This window comes from Lagopus leucura, unplaced genomic scaffold (assembly GCF_019238085.1).
Source record: "Lagopus leucura isolate 7727_CA_CO unplaced genomic scaffold, USGS_WTPT01 Super-Scaffold_100159, whole genome shotgun sequence".
NCBI lineage: Eukaryota > Metazoa > Chordata > Aves > Galliformes > Phasianidae > Lagopus > Lagopus leucura.
This window is the reverse complement of record NW_024962335.1, coordinates 13,108,531-13,128,113: the sequence shown is the minus strand read 5'-3', so window position 1 is coordinate 13,128,113 and position 19,583 is coordinate 13,108,531. Positions and strand designations below refer to the sequence as shown.

Sequence of the window (19,583 nt, the reverse complement as noted above, 5' to 3'; positions counted from 1 at the left end):
TGTGTTTGCTGAGGGCAAGTCTTGCTACGGTGCTGAGGGCAATTTCTGCAGCTTCCTGCCTCACTGTGAAGCCAGCAGCTCTTTTGTGACCACCAGGAGCAAGGGGGGAGATCTCGGGGAAGATGAAAGGAACGGCAAACGTTTTTCCCCCCTCCTGTTTTGGGGTAAAAAACACGCTTTGCTCTTTCTAAAGGGAGCTTAAAGGAGAGCACTCAGAAAAGGCTTCTGGCTCCTTTCCCTGGGCGAAGCCAGCACAAAATCCAGTAAATCCAGTTGCAGGCTTGCATCAAGCCTGAACCACCACCTTGAAGATGGGATGAGCCCTGGGCGTGCCATCAGCCAGAGATGGAACAGCAAAGCTCCCAGGCTGGGGGTGGCAGCTGTGAAGTTGGGAAGTTGCGGGGTCCATGATTGCAGGAGAAAAAGTGAAGTTTAGGGCATGGTGTTGTACACATGTTTTTAGGGGAAAAAGAAAACACACTTTTGCATCACCAGTGGCTTAATTAAGGTTGTGGGGTTGCATCTATCACTGGGGGTTGCAACCCCTGGGAGTAGCCAGCCAGTCCCTTCCTCAGGTGCTCCCTATATTTGTTTGGGTTTGGTGTTTTTTGTTTTTTCCTGACTGGGGACTGCTGTTCCTGATAAAGGCTTTGCACCAGCATGCTGGAACGTGTGGCTGCTGCCAATCAGCCCCTTCCCCAGTGCCGCATGTGACAGGGTGATACTGGCCCCACGGCTGCCCCATAGCGATATCGCCTGGCCCCAGTGCCATGGGCGTGAGAGGAGGCAGCCAAAATGTCTGCCTATTTTGAGTCTCTTCGCGAAGTAAAAGCGGGTTAAATGAAATTTTGCCGTGATGAATTTGCTGGCTTTCCGTGATGGGCTGCAGCACATCCACAGCGTGTGTGCTTTGACCATTTAAGATGAAGTCCTGAGGTGGACGTGCAGGAATGCTAAAGGTTTTGTTGGGATGATGCGTGGGGAGAAAGGAGGAGGAGGAGGATGAAGTCATTGAGATTAGTGGGAGATTGCTGTGCCAGGATCCTTCCTCTGATGTTTGTTGCAGGGAGACGTTTCCCAATCTCCGAAGCTTGTTTAATGCCAGAAACACGCAGCATGAATGTCTGCAGCATTTCCATCACACCTCCAGCCCCAGAGCCCCTCTTTTATGTTAGGGACACACCAGTGCAAAGTGACAGGGATGTTCTGCACCACCAAGGGTGACACAAGGACATTGGTCAGGATTCACGCATGGGAGACCATATTTTAACTTGCTAAAAATTAGAGACCGGGTCTCGATGAAGGGGTCCCCCAAGTACTGGGGAGAGGCTGCAGGAGGTGCCCAGGTGATGGGCTCAGATAAGACACTCAATTTTCAGCTGCCTCTAGCAAGGTGAAGCCTGGGTACTGCACTGCCCTGATAAACATTGCCACTATTTTTTGGAGGCTCTGCAGTGAGCTGGTGGGAAAGGAGCAAGGTTTAGAGATGCTCCTTGCCCCCCCCTTCTGTTCTCCCTCTTTGGCGGGTGAGCCCGCGCACTGCTGGCAGTTAAAAGCTTGGATGCAAGTAAAGCCAGATGGAATCTTATCTGCCTGCACCCGAGTGCCTACGTGCAGACAGCCAGCAACGGCACTGCATTTCCCGCGCAGCAAACTCAGGGCCTATCACCCGGTCAAGGTGTCACACAGAGGCCATGGTTCCCTACAGCATCGCCTTCTCCTTTCCTCATGTCTCTGTGGTGGCACAAAAGCATCTGGTGATACTGGTGTTGCAGAGGGTTGATCAGCCCATATTGGATGTGCTGAGATATTAGAAACTGCCTTGTTTCACCCCTGGTGCCACATATCCATGGAGGGGCACGAATGTATTTTAAGACAGAAGGAGGAAAATATGATGTAAATGCTTCAGGAAGACGATGGTCACAGCCATGTTTAATCTCCCGGGGACAGCTGGGTGCTTACTCAGCTGGGAGGTAGTGGCTGATGAGAGTTCATGTCCCAAAGCCTCTGATGGGGAGCAAATTGGACAGAGCGGGAGTGGAGACAGACTTATTGGACCCTGGGGTACAGCTGCCAAACCAATTTTTGAGCCTTTTTGCAGGGAAAAAGTGCACCACCAACCCTCCCATAGGTCACCACCCTGGTAGCCAGGAGCCACCACAAACCCCAGGGTGACACCATAGCTGCTCAGGGAAGACAGAAAGGAGACCCCCAGCGTCTTTCCAATGTCCCCCCCACTCATTATCCCCTACATTCCTCCCCATATCCTCCTTGTCTCCATCCAGTGTTCCCTAACACCCTTCTAAGTGTCATTGCCATGTCACCTTGTTCATTCCCTGTCCCCAACACGAGCTCCTCCTTGCCCTGCACGTTACCTCCTTGTCTCCTGATCCCCCTCCCAGCACCCATTCTTGTCCTATCCAGTGTTAGTCCAAAGTACCCCTTCTTTTCCCCATCACATCTCTCCCTGTCCCCTGTTGTCCAACTCAGTGTCACCCTTGTCCCCACCATGTCCCTCCTTATCCTCTGGTGTCCACCCCATCCCCATCATGTCCCACCTTATCCCCCTTATCCAGCCTCAATGCCCATCCCATTCCCACAGTGTCTCACCCTATCCCCACCATATCCCTCTCCATCCCTTCATGTCCAACCCCAGCGTCCACCTCTTTCCCCATCACATCCCTTCTTGTCCCAACCTTGTCCCTCCCTGCCTGCCCCAGTCGTGTCGCTGCGGGGCGGGGCAGAGGGGACATGGGGACAGCAGTCCTCCCCACGGTCCGTGCCGCACCCTTAAATGTGCGGTGCTGGCATGCGCGCCCACAGACGCAGCGGCGGCGGCAGCAGGAGCAGCCCCACATCCGTTGTTGCCAGCGGCTCCTTTCTGAGCTCCCTAACCCTACCGTGGGGTGAAGCGCCGGCCATGACGGAGAGCCTGGTCCTATCCCCAGCCCCAGCCAAACCCAAGCGGGCGAAGGCGTCGCGGCGCTCGGCGTCGCACCCCACCTACTCGGAGATGATCGCGGCGGCCATCCGTGCGGAAAAGAGCCGCGGCGGCTCCTCGCGGCAGTCCATCCAGAAGTACGTGAAGAGCCACTACAAGGTGGGCCAGAACGCCGACCTGCAGATCAAGCTCTCCATCCGGCGTCTCCTGGCTGCTGGCGTCCTCAAGCAGACCAAAGGGGTCGGGGCCTCTGGTTCCTTCCGCTTGGCCAAGAGCGACAAGGCCAAGAGATCCCCAAGGAAGAAGAAGAAGGCCGGCAGGAGGTCCACGTCTCCCAAGAAGGCGGCGAGACCCAGGAAGGCCAGATCACCGGCCAAGAAGCCCAAAGCCACCGTCAGGAAGGCCAGGAAGAAGTCGCGGAGCCCCAAGAAGGCCAGGAAGCCAAAGACTGTTAAGGCCAAGTCGCGGAAGACCTCCAAGACCAAGAAGGTGAAGCGGTCGAAACCCAGAGCCAAGTCTGGTGCCCGGAAATCGCCCAAGAAGAAGTGAGCAGCCTGGGGGCTTCACCCAGGCTCTCCCCATTGGTTTCTGTAAATAGCTTTTGCCTTTATTTTTACCTCTTTCTGTTTGCAAATTTTATAAGTTGATCTATTCCTAACAGCTAAAACAAGGCAAAGAATGAAAGGGAAAAAAAAAAAAAAAGAAAAAAAAAAAAAGGAACTTCTTCCATATGGAAGAGTTCCCATTTATACAAGCTGCTTCTCTGAGTGTTTATTTCATCTTGCCGCGGGTCTGGAGGGCTGTGGTGGGCGGGTGGAGGACTTGGGGGGAGGTAGGAGGGCTGTGAGAGCCAGGAGGAGGAGAGGGGACTCCTCCTTGTCCCCTGGAGGGAGGCACAGCCCGCCAGCCCAGCGTGTGAGGGCTGGAGATAACAGTGCGGCCGGGAGGTGGTGCGGGCCTTTGGGGTGGGGCTGGACGCTGCTGCCACCAAGGGCTTGGCACAGCCCCAAGGCCACACAGGCACCACAACGTCCCAACCCAGAGGGCTGGCTGTGAGCCCATGGGATGGGACGGCCCTACTGCTCCGCTCCGAGTCCTTGGACATCACTCCTAGGTACGCTGTGCCTAAATCCCCAGGGCTCAGGGTCTTCACCTTCCTGGCTCTTCCTTCCATTCCATTGGTCTGATGTTTCTAAATGACTCAGGTAGATGCTGCCCAAACCTCTGAGGATCCCAGTACAGAACCCTGTAGTGAAATCCTTGGCCTGGAGGAATGTAATCCCTTTAGGTTCTTGCTCCTAAGATCCTTGGACCAAAGGCTCTCAGACTGAAGAGCCCAAGGCCCTCTCAAGAGCCAGGTGCTTGGCCTTCTGGACATCAGGGTCCTCAAACATTCTGCCCATAGGACCTCTAGCCAGCTACAGTGGAGTGTAGAGGAGCCCAATCCAGTTGGGATCCTGGTGTCTAAACACACTAGGTCACAAATCCCTTTGACCAAAAGACACTGGGATTCCTCAAACTTGGATATGTCTGGCAAGTCCTAAACCTCTCAGACCAAAGTTTTCAGTCACCTCAGGTAGCTACACACAAACCCATTGGGCTAAATCCTACAGGCTGTAGGATTTCATTGACCCTTGTGCCAAGCATCCACTTGGATACAAGTCCTGGGATGAAGACCCCAATTCCCTTGGAAGGGCAACAATCTTCGGCTTCTTGAGCCTCAGTCCATTATATCCCTTTGTTTCCAAAACCCCTTTGGCTCTGGCACATAACCCCCCAGGCTGCTTGTTCCTAAATCCCTTCGGTTCCTAAAGCATGTGGAGTCTTCACCCAAATATGGACTTGATGGATTCCAATTCACCCTCGGGCCGGAGCCTCCCTCCATTTCATCCAAAGACCTCAACACCTCCCAAAGGAGGTTCCCCAGCCCTTTCAGCCACAGGCATCCAAAACTTCCTCCTCTCTAAGATCCAAACCCCAAGGCTAAGAAGCGACACCTCCCAAAGGATCCAGGTGTCCCCTGCAGGCTTCACCACAGAGCCTCTCGGCTGGGTCCTAGAGCCGCACGGCCAAGTCCTAGTGCAGCGCCGCAGGGTCCTAGGGCCCACCGCAGGAGCATTGCCCCTTTAAGGGAGGAGCTGCGCGGATGGGCGTGGCCGCAGCGCGCCTTCTCATTGGCAGGCGGGGCACCGCCCCTTGGCGCGGCGTGGCGCGGAGCAGCGATGTGGCGCAGAGCTGCGGTGCGTGCGGTGCAGGGTACCGGGAGTTCCCGGGCCGCTTCGGGAGCGGCGGCAGCGCAGCTCCGGCGGTGGCTGGAGGGAGAGCTAGAGGGGATCCGCGGTGCCGGTACCTGGAAGAGCGAGAGAGTCATCGCCTCCCGCCAGGGCCCGCATCTCCGGCTTGCGGGTGGCGGAGCCGGTGCGTGCGGGACGGAGGGGGAGTGCCATGGGGCGTATGCCTGGTTCGATCCCTGTGCCTCGGTGTCTGTGTCTGCCCGCAGGGATCCTCAACTTCTGCGCCAACAACTACCTGGGGCTCTCCAGCCACCCGCAGGTGATCCGTGCCGCCGTGCAGGCCCTGGAGGAGTTCGGTGCTGGGCTCAGCTCTGTTCGCTTCATCTGTGGCACGCAGGTACTGGGCACCTTTTGGCTTTAAAGCTGCTTGCCGTGCTTTTAAGGCCGTGTTTCTGAGCACAATTAACCTCTCCCACACACACTTTTCCTGGATAATAGGTGGCTATTTTCTGCTGTCAGCAGCAGGCAAGCAGTAACTTGCTCAGCCCAAGCAGTGATGCTTGCTTTGGTTGCTTCTGTCCTCTCTTTAGAGCATACACAAGGACCTGGAGGAGAAAATCGCACGCTTCCACCAGCGGGAGGATGCCATTCTCTATGCCAGCTGCTTCGATGCCAACGCTGGCATCTTTGAGGTTCGGAGAGCTTCAGTTATGCTGCATGAGGAGGAGGGGAGTGTGTAGCTGATGAAACGGCCCTCAGTAGACGATGGGGGGAGATGGGAAGTGGAAAATTTTGCAGCAGCAGCTGTAGTCAAAGGCACCTTTGTCCTTTGCACTGGCAAAGGCTGTCAGGTTTTGGATGAAGGGACACCTTGGAGTTCACAGAATCATAGAATCATACAGTAGGTGGGTTCAAAGGGTCCTTAAAGGCTCTCTAGTTCCAAACTCCTGCCACATGCAGGACTGCCCACCAACCTAGGACCCCATCCAACCTGACTTTGAATGCCTCCATGGATGGGGCACCACTGCTTTGGGGAACTGTGCTTGTTTTTCTTTGCCCTCAAAGCTGATTTGATCTGTTTGGTACGGGCAGGCTCTGCTGACCCCGGAGGATGCGGTGCTGTCGGATGAGCTGAACCATGCCTCCATCATCGATGGGATCCGCCTCTGTAAGGCCAACAAGTACCGCTACAAGCATATGGACATGCATGACTTGGAGGCCAAGCTGCAGGACGCACAGGTACCACCACTGTGCTCCATCCCATGGTGCATCTGGGCAGCCCTGAAAGATCCACTCAACCCTTTCCCATCCCATAGAATCATAGGATCATCAAGATTGGAAAAGACCTCTAAGATCACCTACTTCGAATATCAGTCGATCCCCATCATGCCCACTAACCGTGTCCTTCAGTGCCACATAGGCAGTGTTCTGGAACACCTCCAGGGATGGTGACTGCACCACCTCCCTGGGCAGCCTGTGCCACTGCAGCACCGCTCCTTCTGAGAAGAAATTTTTGCTAATATCCAGCCTGAACCTCCCCTGGTGCAACTTGAGGCTGTTACCTCTCATCCTATTGCTGTTACTTGGGAAAAAAGGCCAACCCTCCACTTTTCTACAACCTCCTTTCATGTCATTGTAGAGAATGAGAGAGGCTCATACAGAATCATAGAATGTCCCGGGTTGGAAGGGACCTCAAGGATCATGAAGCTCCAACCCCCTGCCACATGCAGTGCCACCAACCTCCCCATTTAATACTAGACCAGGCTGCCCAGAGCCCCATCCAATCTGGCCTTGAACACCTCCAGGGACGGGGCATGCACAACCTCTCTGGGCAGCCTGTTCCAGCACCTCGCCACTCTCTCTGTAAAGAACTTCCCCCTGATATCCAAAATCTCCCCTCCCTCAACTTAAAACCATTTCCCCTTGTACTGCTGTTATCTACCCTTTCAAAGAGTTGATTCCCCTCCTGTCTGTAGACTCCCTTTAGGTACTGAAAGGCTGCAATGAGGTCACCCCGCAGCCTTCTTTTCTCCAGGCTGAACAAGCCCAGCTCCCTCAGCCTGTATTCATAGGGGAGGGTGCTCCAGTCCCCTGATCATCTTGGTGGCTCTCCTCTGGACCCTTTCCAACAACTCTCTATCTTTCTTGTACTGGAAGCTCCAGACCTGGACACAGTACTCCAGAAAGAACAGAGTATAGTGGGACAATCACCTCCCTATCCCTGCTGGCCACCCTCTCTGATGGAGCCCAGGATACCATTTGCTTTCTGAGCAGTCTCTGAAGTTGTAGAGTTGTAGCTGCACCCTTTTTGGTCTTTGGGCAATGTGGGAAAGCATCCAGCTTCTGCAACTGATATCTTGTTTGCAGCTGTATCTTAGTTCGTTGTACCCACGCTGTACATACAGCAGGTGGGGCTAGGGCTGTATCTCAGCCTCCTTCACCGGTTCTAAAGTGATGTCCTTGTAGCATGTGGTTCTCTCCCACAGAAACACCGCCTACGCCTGGTGGCCACCGATGGTGCCTTCTCCATGGATGGTGACATCGCCCCCCTGCGGGAGATCTGCCAGCTGGCCCAGAAGTATGATGCCTTAGTCTTCATCGATGAGTGCCATGCCACGGGCTTCCTGGGTCCCAACGGCCGGTAAGTGGCTGCTTCACCCTTCACAGCTATTAGAGAACTCCCTTGGGTCTTGGGGGTTTTCTGTCATCACCTGGCACAGTTGTGAGTGTGCAATGTCTAGAGGGATTGAGAAGGGCTGTTGAGTGCTTCACACGAGTTATAACCTTGTGTTGTTGATGCTGTTGTCAAGAGAGCCAGTAGGGAGACGGAATGCCTGACCTGTCTTTTTGGGGTAGAGAATGCAAAGCAGGAGAGCATAGTGGACACATCCTGTTGGTTCCACCAGTATAGACCTTGATGTGGGCACTGTGGAGGTGTGTGCATGTAGGATATTGGTGGATGTATTGGACATGTATTGGTGACGTGCAGAGCCAACCTCAAATAATGTTGGCTGCACTGTGTAGCTGTTTCTCCTGGTATATTCAAGATATGGCACATCAGAGGCAAGTCCTACATTCAAGAATCACTAGAGAGAGTGCACCACTGAGACTGTTCATAGAATCAGTAAGGTTGGAAATGATCACTAGGTTCATCAACTATCAGCCCATCCCCACCATGCCCACTGACCACGTCTCTCAGTGCCACATCCACATGATTCTGGAACACCTCCAGGGATGGTGACCCCACCACCTCCCTGGGCAGCCTGTGCCACTGCAGCACCACTTTTTCAGAGGAGAAATTTTTCCTAAAATCCAACCTGAACCTCCCCTAGCACAACCTGAGGCCATTGCCTCTCATCCTAAAAATTTGTGGGAACTTCGTGCACTCTTCCAGCTGGAAGAGGCGATGAACCCCTTCCTGGGTCTTAGTCTCTCTGCAGGTGAGAGGAAAGGCAATGCTTGGGCTGAAAGAGCACAGTGAAGTGTTTCTCCTTTACCAGAAGAGGGATGCCAGATACCTGGCTTCCCCTTGAGGAAAACAGCATCAGAGGTACATGCTGGTATGGTTGATGGTGTGACATTCCCTTTTCTGCAGGGGTACCGATGAGCTCCTGGGAGTGATGGACAAGGTCACCATCGTCAACTCTACCCTGGGAAAAGCTCTTGGAGGAGCTGCAGGTGAAGGCATTTCCATGTCTGAGGCCCTCCATGCCCTAAGGAGTTCCAGTGTATGCTCTCCTTTTCTTACTCATGCCATGAGGCTCAGTCTAAGACTCTGCCACGTGGCCGAGGGAGGTCGTGCTGAGTTGCTCTTGAGGTCAAAGTGGACGCTCATGGTAAAAGACATCAGCTGTGATTTTTTTTTTAGGTCTGATCTGTGATAAAATTTCTTCTGTAGGGAACAAGTTGCTCACTCTGAACAGGTCACCCTGGGACTACCGTGCCCATTTCCCTTTCCTCTCTCTGCAGGCGGGTACACAACAGGCCCCAAACCCCTCATCGATTTGCTCCGCCAGCGCTCCCGCCCCTACCTCTTCTCCAACAGCCTGCCCCCCGCCGTGGTGGGCTGTGCCTCCAAGGCCCTGGACTTGCTCATGGAGAGCAATGCCATCGCCCAATCCATGGCTGCCAAGACCCAACGGTGAGGGGCCACGCTTCTGCTCACCTCCTCCTCGTGTGCCCGTGTGCGTGTCAGAGGGGAGATTTAGAATCACAGCCAGCCCTCAGTGGCCTGGGTTTTACTCATCCCCTCATTTCACTTACCAGGTTCAGGAACAAGATGACGGCAGCCGGCTTCACCATCTCAGGAAAGGACCACCCCATCTGCCCCGTCATGCTGGGGGATGCCCGGCTGGCTGCGGTGATGGCTGAGGACATGCTGAGCAGAGGTGAGTGAGGCAGGGAGCCATGCACGATGGCATGTAACACTGAAAGCAGAGAGCCAGAAGCCTTTCTGTCACCCGTTGTCACCTCAGTTTTCCTTCCTGGCCAGCTCCAGCTCTCCATGCTTTTCCTCTCCAGGCATTTACGTCATTGGCTTCAGCTACCCTGTGGTCCCCAAGGGCAAAGCCCGCATCCGGGTCCAAATCTCAGCTGTGCATAGTGATGAGGACATCGACCGCTGTGTGGAAGCCTTCATTGAGGTGGGACAGAAACATGGAGCACTGCCTTGAGGGGCTGCCAGACTCATCCCCTAGTGCCCTTCTGCCCACCGAGACAAGTGCCTGTGCCTGGGAGGCCTGAGTGGCACGCTGCTCAACACAGGACCCTGAGACCCTGTAGTCTGCAGGAGTCTCTCTGGCTGTTGCACTGTGCTGGCAGCATCACCGGTAGCATTAAAGACTTCCTGCAGTGCAGTGAGTAGTTGTATGGTTCTTGCATTCTCATCCAGGAGTTGCTACCACTTTCTGTCCTCTTGTGCTGTTAGGTGTCTGCTATGTAGCTTCAGTCAGGGCACTGAAGTGCTCCTCTCCCCTTCTGCAGGTGGAAATGTGCTGCTGCTGAGGTTATCTGTTTCCTCAGTGCCCCATCCTGCAGGTTCCAAAATATAACCCCACAGTAATTCCCCACCAGGGCAGGAAAATTTCTCAGGGTTGTGCATCAGCCTTTGGCTACCCATGCCACCAGCAGCCAGTCTGTGAGAGAGCAAAGGCTTGCTTTCTTGGTGCTCTGGGCCAGCCATTATGCTCTGCCCACTGCCCTCACCGCAGAATCATTTGAGTTGGGCCGGACCCTTAAAGGCCATCTGGTTCAACTCCCCTGCAATGAACAGGGACACTTACAGCTAGGTGACGGCACTCAGAGCCCCTCCAGCCTGACCATGGGGCTCTTACCCTGGGATCTGGTTCTCACATGCCACAGCCCAGCAGCTGGGCTTTAAATTTGAGGCCATAAACAGAGCAGGTGACAGAAACCTGTAATTCCTCTCCATTGTGCATGATTTTCACACAGCAGAGAACACACAGACAGCTGACAGCTCTGGATTTGTTCCTCCAAGCTGTGCAGGAGTGGCGGTGATTTAGTGCTCATGCAGGCACACGTGGCTCCTGGGCATCTCAGCATGGCTTTATTTGAATCAAGATGTGCGTCCTTCTATCGTCCCTATGCTGATCTGAGTGTGATGCAGGTGTGACCGTATCTGACTCAAACCAGAGCAATGACTGTATGGCTGAAGGAGGCTGGTATGGAGACCAGGGTCCATCTGCAGAACAAGCTGCATTCAAGCTAGGCTCCACGGCCACTCAAAAGTAGGAGATGAGCTCCTGTTTTTAAATGTGACAGCATTGAGAGCTCAATGGAATGTTTGCTTGGACTCTCTCACTGCATCAAGGCCAAGCTCTGCAGCAGGCTGCACAGCACCAGGAGCCGCAGCGCCAGGAAGGCACATGAGTCAGGCTGGAAATGAATAGCACAGCCATCACTGACTGCAGGAGGTGTGGTAGTGCTTTATTCCTAGGCAAACCCTCCAGCTTGTATTTCTTCAACGTGTAGGGCTGGTTTGTGGCTCTTAATGACTTTTGGACCAGAAAGCGGAAGACTTTTTTTTCTCAGTGGGACGCAAAGGTAAGTGCTGCCTCTCCAGGCTGTTTCCTAGAACAGATGGATCCATCCCTGTCTTGAGCTGCCACCCTCTGCACTACTGATACGGGGTGGCTGTGGGTCCCCCATCACTCCTGTTGTACATTAAGATATCAGACCACCCCATCCCATTCTCAGATGCACATGGACACTTCCAGCCCTGGGTTCACCTCCACCCACCCTCACTGTGCCGCCACAGCCCAGTCCCAAGCCTGCCCCTGTTCCAGCCCCCCATGGTGACCACCCTGAGGTTCAACCCACCTCTCCCCATGGCTTTGTTGCACCTCAGCTCTGCTCCCACAGACATGTATGGTCACAGGCATGGGCTGATGGTTGGACTCGATGATCTCAGTGGTCTTTCCAATCCGAATGATTCTATGATTCTCAGACCTGCACCACCCCATCTCAAACCAAGCCCCACAGGGATCCACATGCAGCCAAATCCACCCCACATCCTTCTCCGCAATCAAACACCCAAAAGAGGCCTGCTTGACTTTCAGCCCTTTATTTCCCCATCCCCTCAGCGACAGGAGCACTTGCAGGCCACCACCACAGGATAGGGGATCTGCCGCCAGGCGCAGTGCAGGGAGCCGGGGGGCCGTGCAGCCCAGCAGTGCCAGGCCAGCAGCTTGAGGTGAGCGAGCTGGGCCGGGTGACAGGCCATGCCTGGGGGCCAAGAGCAGGCAGGAGGGCCGGTCCCGCAGGCGGTGTGCCGCACCCAGCGGGGCCAGAAGACGGGCCCCAGGTCCACCCATGTGGAGGTGAGACGGCACGAGGCTCTCTCCACCAGCCAGCGCCGCAGGGGCCGCGCCATGTCGGCGGGCAGCTCAGGGGGCAGCTCCAGCCCCTCCGCCTCCTTCCACAGCTTGCGGCGGTGCCGCCCACCGCCCTCCACCAGCTCCCGGCTCATGGTTTCCAGATCCTCCTTGGCGCTGAGGTTGCGGCCCAGCGGCTCTTCCAATGACATCCAGAAGGGGTTAAAGGCTGGGCCCAGCAGCCGACGCAGTCGGCCGGGCCGCAGGTGGCGAGGCTTGGGAGCGTAGCGGTAGTCCTCGGGGGAGAGCGAGAGGCTGTAGGGTCGCACCGGGGCCGAGGGACGGCGGCGCAGCAGATGGGCAGTAGGGTCAGAGGTGCTGAACGGCGTTGGCAGTGGCGTCTGAGAGTCTTCCAGAGTGGTGGCACGCAGTGGCAGTGGCAGCAGGCAGAGGAATAGCAGGAGGCAGCAGCGGGGGCCCTGCATGGCGAGCAGTGCTGTGGGATGTGGCAGGCGGCCACGTGCCTGGGGTTATCGACACGTCCCCAGCATGGCCTTCCCCTTTTCCTTGGTTGTGGGTGATGATACCCATCTGCCCGCCCACCCGCTTGCAAGGGGATGCTTTGCTCCCTGCTGATATCAGGCGGTGGCGGAGCCTCCCACCACAGCGAGGTGTGAGATGGGGCAGCAGGACCCCACTTCTGCCTCTTTTTTCCCCCACATACCTTCACCTGTGCTGCCCCTGGGAGAACAGGCTGCCATGCAGGGGAAGAATCCAGTGCCTCCTCCTCCTCCTCTCCATCCTGCCCCATGGCTGTGTTTGATGATGCGCCCAGGACCTTCCCAGCAAAGGGAAGCTGACAGCTTTCGGGTCTTGCTGAGACCATCCCCAGCACAGCAATGTGTCCAAGCCCAGGAGGGTGGCTGGGCAGGCGTGGAAGGGCTGTTGTTTCTTGTGAGTGGCATGGTTGTTTCTTATCTGGACAGCCAGAGCACACACTGTCCCAGGTAATGATAACAAAGCTGGGTGTCTGGAGGTGCCCTCACTGGACAGCCTGTCCTCCCTCTCCAGGGAGGGAAATGCCGGTGAGAGGTCAGATCTGCTCTAGACAGAGAACAAAGCTGCTTCAACCTCCATCCCCAGGTCTGAGATCAATCTGCCCTGTGCCACGGCACTTTTTGCCTTGCTGCTAGGAATTAATTAACAGCTAAAAATAGCAACTATTTTCTCATTCTCCACAGGACTTAGACCCATATCCCAAGGATGAGGTAGGGGTCTGGCAGGCTGAGACATCCATGTTCCCTGGAAATGTAGGGAAACACATCCCAGAACATAGAGGTGGCGGATCTGTGGGATCCTGCCCACTTCCATCCTCCCATTCTCACTGTCCCCTCTTGGTGGAAGCAGCTGAACCCACAGGAAGGCTGGGAAGAGAGGAGTTAACTCCAAACCCAACCTCAGGGAGAGGGGAAAAAAATAATACAGAGAGAGATCAATGGATCAGCAGCTAGAGCAGAGGGAGGGAAAAGGAGGGGAGAGGGAGAGAGAACGTGCAAGGAGCTGCAGAAGGAGAGAGCTGAGTGTGAGAGCGGAAAGAGGGAGCACGGGGACAGGGGGATGCAGCAGAGTGTCAGGCATTGCTGACAGCACTGCTAGAAGAAACTGTCAGTGTCCCACATCCTGCTGATGAAGGTCTGCCTCCTCCTCACTGCTGCTGCCCAGGCTTTTCTGGAGGTCAACCCAGAGCAAGTGGAGAAGCTACAGGCTTCTCCTTGCAAAGGTGAGTGCCAGTTTTCCAAGCCTCGCGATGAGCCCAGAGCTGCCCCAGCCCACGTGCAAGGGGTATGCCCAGAGGAAGACTACAGTCTTCTGCTTGGGCAATAAGGTCCCACAGGACCAGGACAGAGGAGCTGGGAACAGAGGGGAGTGCAGAGCAGAGATGAGTTTTCAGTGCTGTATAGAATGTGCTAGGAAGAAGTGGTATGAGCAGAGAGAGAGGGCAGTGTGGGGTGAAAGAGCTTGCATGACCCAGAAAGAGTTAATTGCATGTCAACTGTTGCTAGATAACTGTGCCTTTCCATCTTGACTGCTGCTCAATGAAGGACAATTTGTTCTAATGAAAGAACAATAAGCAGAAGGCTCGTTAGGAGATATGGTGTTTGTGCTCCTTGTCTGTGTGAGGTGGTATACAGTACTGGAAGAAGTTTAGCCACAAATCACAGCACCCTGCTCCTTGAGTTTTTGGGATATATCACTCCTTTGTTATGACTATTGTGCTGTATTTTGGGCAGCTCCGAGATCTGCCCCCCCCCTTCTCTCATGTCACAGGGAGAGATGAAGAGCTGCACAAAGAACAGAGATCAACTGCAGAATGCGAGTACTGATAGTGACCAGGGACGAGATAGGACCCAACAGTCAAATTCCCCTTGTCTGCACCATCCATAGGGTTAACAAAACCCCAAACCCACAGACCAAACACATCCCACCTGCTTTTCTCAGAGATCCTTTGAACTCTGAATTGAAAACACATTAAATATGATAGAGTACAGTGCAGATTCTTTTCTCCACTTCCCACACTGCCAATTTAGCCACCACCATCCAGCCCATTACCTCCTATCAGCATCAGGATTACTGTCCTTAGTCACAGGTCCTCTGTGTAAAACAGCTGCTGCAAGAAGAAAGAGGAGCAGTCACTTGTGGGGTGGAGATGGCACGCTTGTGAGCGTGGCATGGTGCTTCTGCTGTGGAGTTCCTTCTTCTGGAGGTGTCCCAGCCCCATGTTCAGGGTGGCCATCCCTCTCAACCCCTCCTTCCCTATGTTCTTGCAGCCCTGGATGAGCCCAGTGGAGCATCAGCTGGGATGAAGACTTGAGATCCCAGGGTTTAGCAGCATATTGTATGTAGGAGTAATGCAGGAGAGGCCAAGCGGTGGAGCAGGAGGTCTTCCAAGAGGGCTGAGAGGTCAGAAGACACTGTGGTGGGGATGCAAATCTGGACTGTCTCTCTATGCACAGGGTTCCACTGTCGGAGAGGGAGAGATGCCAGGGGGCTGGAATGCCTCCTCTGACAGCCCGGAACTGCCAGCTGCAGGGATCATCGTGCCTGTCATCTTCTCCCTTATCTTTCTTCTGGGCACTGTGGGGAACGGACTGGTGCTGGCTGTGCTGCTGAGGAATGGCCAAGTGAAGTACAACACCACCAATCTCTTCATCCTCAACCTGGCCGTGGCTGACCTCTGTTTCATCATTTGCTGTGTCCCCTTCCAAGCCACCATTTACACCCTGGATGGGTGGCTCTTTGGGGCCTTTGCCTGCAAGGCTGTGCATTTCCTGATCTACCTCACCATGTATGCCAGCAGCTTCACCCTGGCTACAGTCTCCATTGACAGGCAAGTGTCCCCTGTACATTGAGCCCCTCAGCTCAGGGACAATGTGTTTGCCACCCTTGAGCTAAGAGGTAAGAAAAAGTCCAGTCTCCACCCTATTGGGTGCCCTGTAGGGAGCAGGTTGGGTCATCCCAGTGACAGCAGGGATGCCAGGACCAGCAGATTGATCTTTCCACTGTTACTCCTCACCTCCCATACATTCTCCCAACTCCCAGCCAAGCTCTTGGTCTAGTTACCTGTCCTTTCTCTTCCTTACTTGAGCAGAAGGGTTGTAGGCAGCCAAGAATGCCAAAGCCCCAGGAAAGCAATGCACCAGGGGACAAACAGGTAGCTCTTTGTGTCCTATTTCGGCCCTCCTCCCTGACTCAAGATGCACGTTGCTTACCCTTCCTGAGCTAGCACAGCAATGTGGGCAGCAGAGATCCCAGATCCCATGTTGGGATGACCCCATTCTCACCATAATCCTCTTTCCCAAGAGGTGAGGAAGGGGAGAGATCGGTGGCTGTGTGGGAATGGGTGCACAGATGGCAGCTGCATGGGACAGGAGGGCAATGAGACCCAATCTCATCCACATCCTGTTTGGTCTCTCCTTCCCTTCCCCACCAGGTACCTGGCCATTCGCTATCCACTGAAGTCCCGGGATCTCCGCACTACCCAAAATGCAGGAGTGGCCATTGTAGTGATTTGGTTGCTATCACTACTCTTTGCAGGGCCTTACCTCAGTTACTACCAGATTGTCCATTACCATGGGGTGCCCATCTGCGTCCCTGTCTGGGAGGACCAACGCCGAAAGATTCTGGACATCCTTACGTTTGTAGTTGGATACCTCTTACCTGTGACTGTAGTGAGCCTGGCATACGCCAGGACCATCAAGTTCCTGTGGACCTCTGTAGACCCTATAGAGAGGATCTCAGAGTCCCGAAAGGCCAAGCGTAAGGTCACCAAGATGATCGTGGCTGTGGCCATCCTGTTCTGCCTCTGCTGGCTTCCACACCATCTGGTTATCCTGTGCTTCTGGTTTGGCCACTTCCCTTTCAACCGAGCCACTTATGCCTGCCGCCTGGCTTCCCACTGCCTTTCGTATGCTAATTCCTGCCTCAACCCTATCGTCTATGCGCTTGTTTCCAAGCATTTCCGAAAGCGTTTCAAGCAGGTCTTCACCTGCCTGTTCTTCCAGAACAAGAACAGGAAGAAGAGAACTGGAAATAAAGTTCATATGGTCGCTGTGGGCAAAGGTTTCACTAACAGCACTGGAGGCTTCTATGGAGGCAACACTGAGCTGACTCAGATCGCAAAGGAGAACAATAGGAAGAGGGACACTGAAGGCGCCAGACATGCCAGAGCATGGACTCACCAGCTACAAGAAGTTCAGAAGGAGCTGCTGGAGGAGGAAATCTTGGTAACAGCTGGCCATCCCCTAGCCAAGAACACTCCAAGAAGGCCTCAAGAGTGTCTGGCTGCTGATTACAAATGAGCAAATGCATCTCGGAATGGCACAATCCACCACATCAGTGCAGAGCACAGGGACGTGTTAATGTGATGACATTTCTCATGGTCTGGGGGCAGTCCAAGTCCACCTCCCCTTCTGTGGCTCCTGTATCCAGATCAAAGAGGGCCATTGCACTTTACTGCGCTGAGTCTGCACCAACAGCTTGGTTGTACAACCTCTGCAGAACTCACTGGTCATACCTCAATGGTATCACCCTGCCACAGCAGGTGAACAACTGAAAGGCTGTTGCGCCCTCCCTGTGTACCCATGGCTTCTTTGCAGCTCAAAAGGGAAAGGACCATCAGTCTGGTCTCTTCCCCTGGCTCAGCCCTTCCAGAAAGTACTTAATGGAAGAGGTTTCCTTGCGCTCTGCCCTGCTTAGCCTCTGATCTTGCAAGCAGATACTGCAGGACACTGTCCACTTCCTTGTGCTGCTTGCAGTTCTGAAATATTTCTTGGCAGTTATCCTCAGTTCTTCCCAAGCAACCCTCACAAATCCTCCTCCCACCATGTTGTTCCATCTGATTAATCTCTGCTTTATTTCTGTTCGCCTTTTGGAAATTCCTGAAGGACCGCTGCCTCTTCATTGTTCTTTATGTAGAGTTTCATCCCTTCCTTCAGGGGTTGTTGCTCTCTGAGCGGTGATGTAACTCGGCAGTATTAGCCCTGTCTGTGTGCTTTACCAACTTAGCAAGATATTATTTTCCATGAAATGAAAATCATGATTGCACTTGTGTGCACTTGGCTCAATCTTAAATCCTCTCTGTTCTTTTCTGTGTGGTGGGGAGAGCTTCCAGGAGGGTGCAATGCCACCACCACTCAAAGGGCTGGAACATCTTCCGCAGCATTCCTCACTGCAGGATTGCTGTGGGTCTGATGTGCTCCTGGGAGCACAGTTTCCCATTTGTTGTTCCTCGTTGCCCTCCTTGTCTCGAACAGCTGTAGAAGAGCCTTTGGTTGCAATAGATGCTGAATGACCCCCTGTAGTAGAGTGGAGTGTCTTTCCAAACCTGACCATGGGAAAAATGGGAATTGCTTTGGGGATGGGGGAGGGCAAGAAATAAGGTTCACAGAGGGTGCTGGAATTTCTCCCTTTCCTAACCTGAATAAAGCCCAGCAATTTCCTTCTCCTGGTAAGTTTGATGTGTGCTGAATGCAAACTCTGCCAGCATAGCATGGACTGCTGGAGGCTGTATGAGCTGGTGGGAGTCCTTCATGGGGACAAAAGGGATGGTGAGATGGTAGGGCAGAGGGACAAGGAGCAGAAGGGAGGACAAGCAGGCACACAGCATGCGTGTGCATGGAGATAACGCTCCCAGCAAAGCCCTATGCGAGGGGATATGAGGACCAAATGCTGCAGCAGACTCCAGGCTGTGGGAAACCTGCAGGGAGCACACTGCTCACTTCATAGCTAATTCATACAGAGTAATGCTGGGAGCCCCAGCTGGCAGAGAGAAGCCATTTACTGCCAACCCACTGCCAAGCACCTGCGCCAAATGCTAAATCACTGGAGGCAGTGCAGCTCAGTCAGCTCTGTCCTGAGCTGCACAGACACAGTGTCCTTGCTTGCCCCCGTGCACAGTGGGACCTTTGATAAGCAGGTGGAAGCTGCAGTATCAGGTGAAGAGCTTACAGCCCTGTCTTTGTCCTTTGACACTGTCAGAGCTATGGGCACAATATGGAAGGGATGAGGGGGACATGCAACAGTGGGAACATGGCTTTGCAGAGCCCTGCTATGTACAAGCCATGCAGCAGATCTATAAGCTCTCCCTATTCTTCTTTGCTTGCCCTCCCCAACTTCTGCTTGCATGAATCTTCCCTTCTTGCTTGCTCTGCTTGCTTGTCAAATTCCCAGGTGACGTGGCACTTCAATGTGTGCTGACACTGTAGCACAGCTCAGCAGCAAGGACACCCCTTTCCCCATGCTGGAGCCAACCTGGTTGCTGCACTGGGGATTGTTTTTCTTTTCACACTCAAGCACTTGATGTTGTTTTCTGCACCTTGAACCTCCCATGTCTCTCCTTGTGCTGGAATACGTGCATTGTTTCTAGATCTGTGGTTGCATTTCACAACCCAAAGTGTTGGAGAAGGAAGGGAACAGCAGTCGAGAATGGTGATGCTCTGACCTTGTTCCCTTTAAGGGTGAAACCTAAATAACATGGCACAAAAAGGATGGGGGAAACCTGGGGAGAAGGCATGTTTAGCACCTCTGCAAGATGTGGCTCCCATTCATTCATTCTGCCTGGATGCAAGAGCCTGCATTTTTGGGGAAGCACATGAGCAAGAGGCTCGATAGCCAAGAGGGAATTCCAGTCTGCCCGGTAACAATACACATGCTTCAACTGGTCCAACAGCTTAAAGGCAGAGGCAAAGAAAAGGTGTTATGTCCTTGATGTAAAACTGTCACTAATTAAGGTCAAAGGAACTCAAATGCTCTTCTCACACAGTCTCCCCTCCAGACTGATTAGCAATCAGCAGTCTCTGCTCCCAGCCTTTCAACTTAATTAATGATTACTTGTCATCGCTCAGACTGATGAGCTCGGCTTTAAACCTGCGGGAGCTGCCACACCTGGGACGTGCTGAGCGTGGGGCAGCAGGGACAGAAGCAGAGAGGGGAGAAGATCCAATGGAAGAAGGCAAATGATGGTCGAAGAGCCCCTGGATGAGCTATTTGCCCTGTCTCCTTTATCAGCTTCTTAAT

At 54.0% G+C, this 19,583-nt stretch overlaps 4 protein-coding genes across 6 annotated transcripts; 3 read left to right on the top strand and 1 right to left on the bottom strand.

The window, feature by feature from the left end:
- The first annotated feature begins 2,809 nt into the window (after positions 1–2,809).
- On the top strand, positions 2,810–3,695 carry LOC122189954 (histone H5). The gene has a single exon (XM_042889502.1). It carries the CDS (start codon positions 2,810–2,812, stop codon positions 3,488–3,490), a length of 681 nt encoding a protein of 226 aa, XP_042745436.1. The 3' UTR covers positions 3,491–3,695.
- Positions 3,696–5,152: 1,457 nt separating this feature from the next.
- GCAT (glycine C-acetyltransferase) lies at positions 5,153–10,031 on the top strand. The gene is made up of 9 exons (XM_042889500.1): positions 5,153–5,359; positions 5,442–5,572; positions 5,766–5,867; positions 6,268–6,414; positions 7,662–7,816; positions 8,771–8,853; positions 9,145–9,316; positions 9,442–9,563; positions 9,697–10,031. The coding sequence occupies exons 1-9, from the start codon at positions 5,164–5,166 to the stop codon at positions 9,846–9,848; spliced, it is 1,260 nt and encodes a 419-aa protein (XP_042745434.1). The 5' UTR covers positions 5,153–5,163; the 3' UTR covers positions 9,849–10,031.
- A 104-nt stretch (positions 10,032–10,135) lies between these two features.
- GALR3 (galanin receptor 3) lies at positions 10,136–18,008 on the top strand. Of its 3 annotated transcripts, none has more exons than XM_042889498.1 (3): positions 10,136–11,238; positions 15,023–15,396; positions 16,000–18,008. In XM_042889498.1, exons 2-3 carry the CDS (start codon positions 15,047–15,049, stop codon positions 16,865–16,867), a joined length of 1,218 nt encoding a protein of 405 aa, XP_042745432.1. In that variant the 5' UTR covers positions 10,136–11,238; positions 15,023–15,046; the 3' UTR covers positions 16,868–18,008. The 3 variants fall into 3 exon arrangements, with proteins under 3 accessions (XP_042745432.1, XP_042745433.1, XP_042745431.1); XM_042889499.1 differs by lacking the exon at positions 10,136–11,238 and adding an exon at positions 13,666–13,788; XM_042889497.1 differs by lacking the exon at positions 10,136–11,238 and having other exon boundaries at positions 14,346–15,396.
- Positions 11,761–12,493, bottom strand: LOC122189953 (noggin-like). The gene has a single exon (XM_042889501.1). The coding sequence runs from the start codon at positions 12,491–12,493 to the stop codon at positions 11,774–11,776; it is 720 nt and encodes a 239-aa protein (XP_042745435.1). The 3' UTR covers positions 11,761–11,773.
- Positions 18,009–19,583: the final 1,575 nt, after the last annotated feature.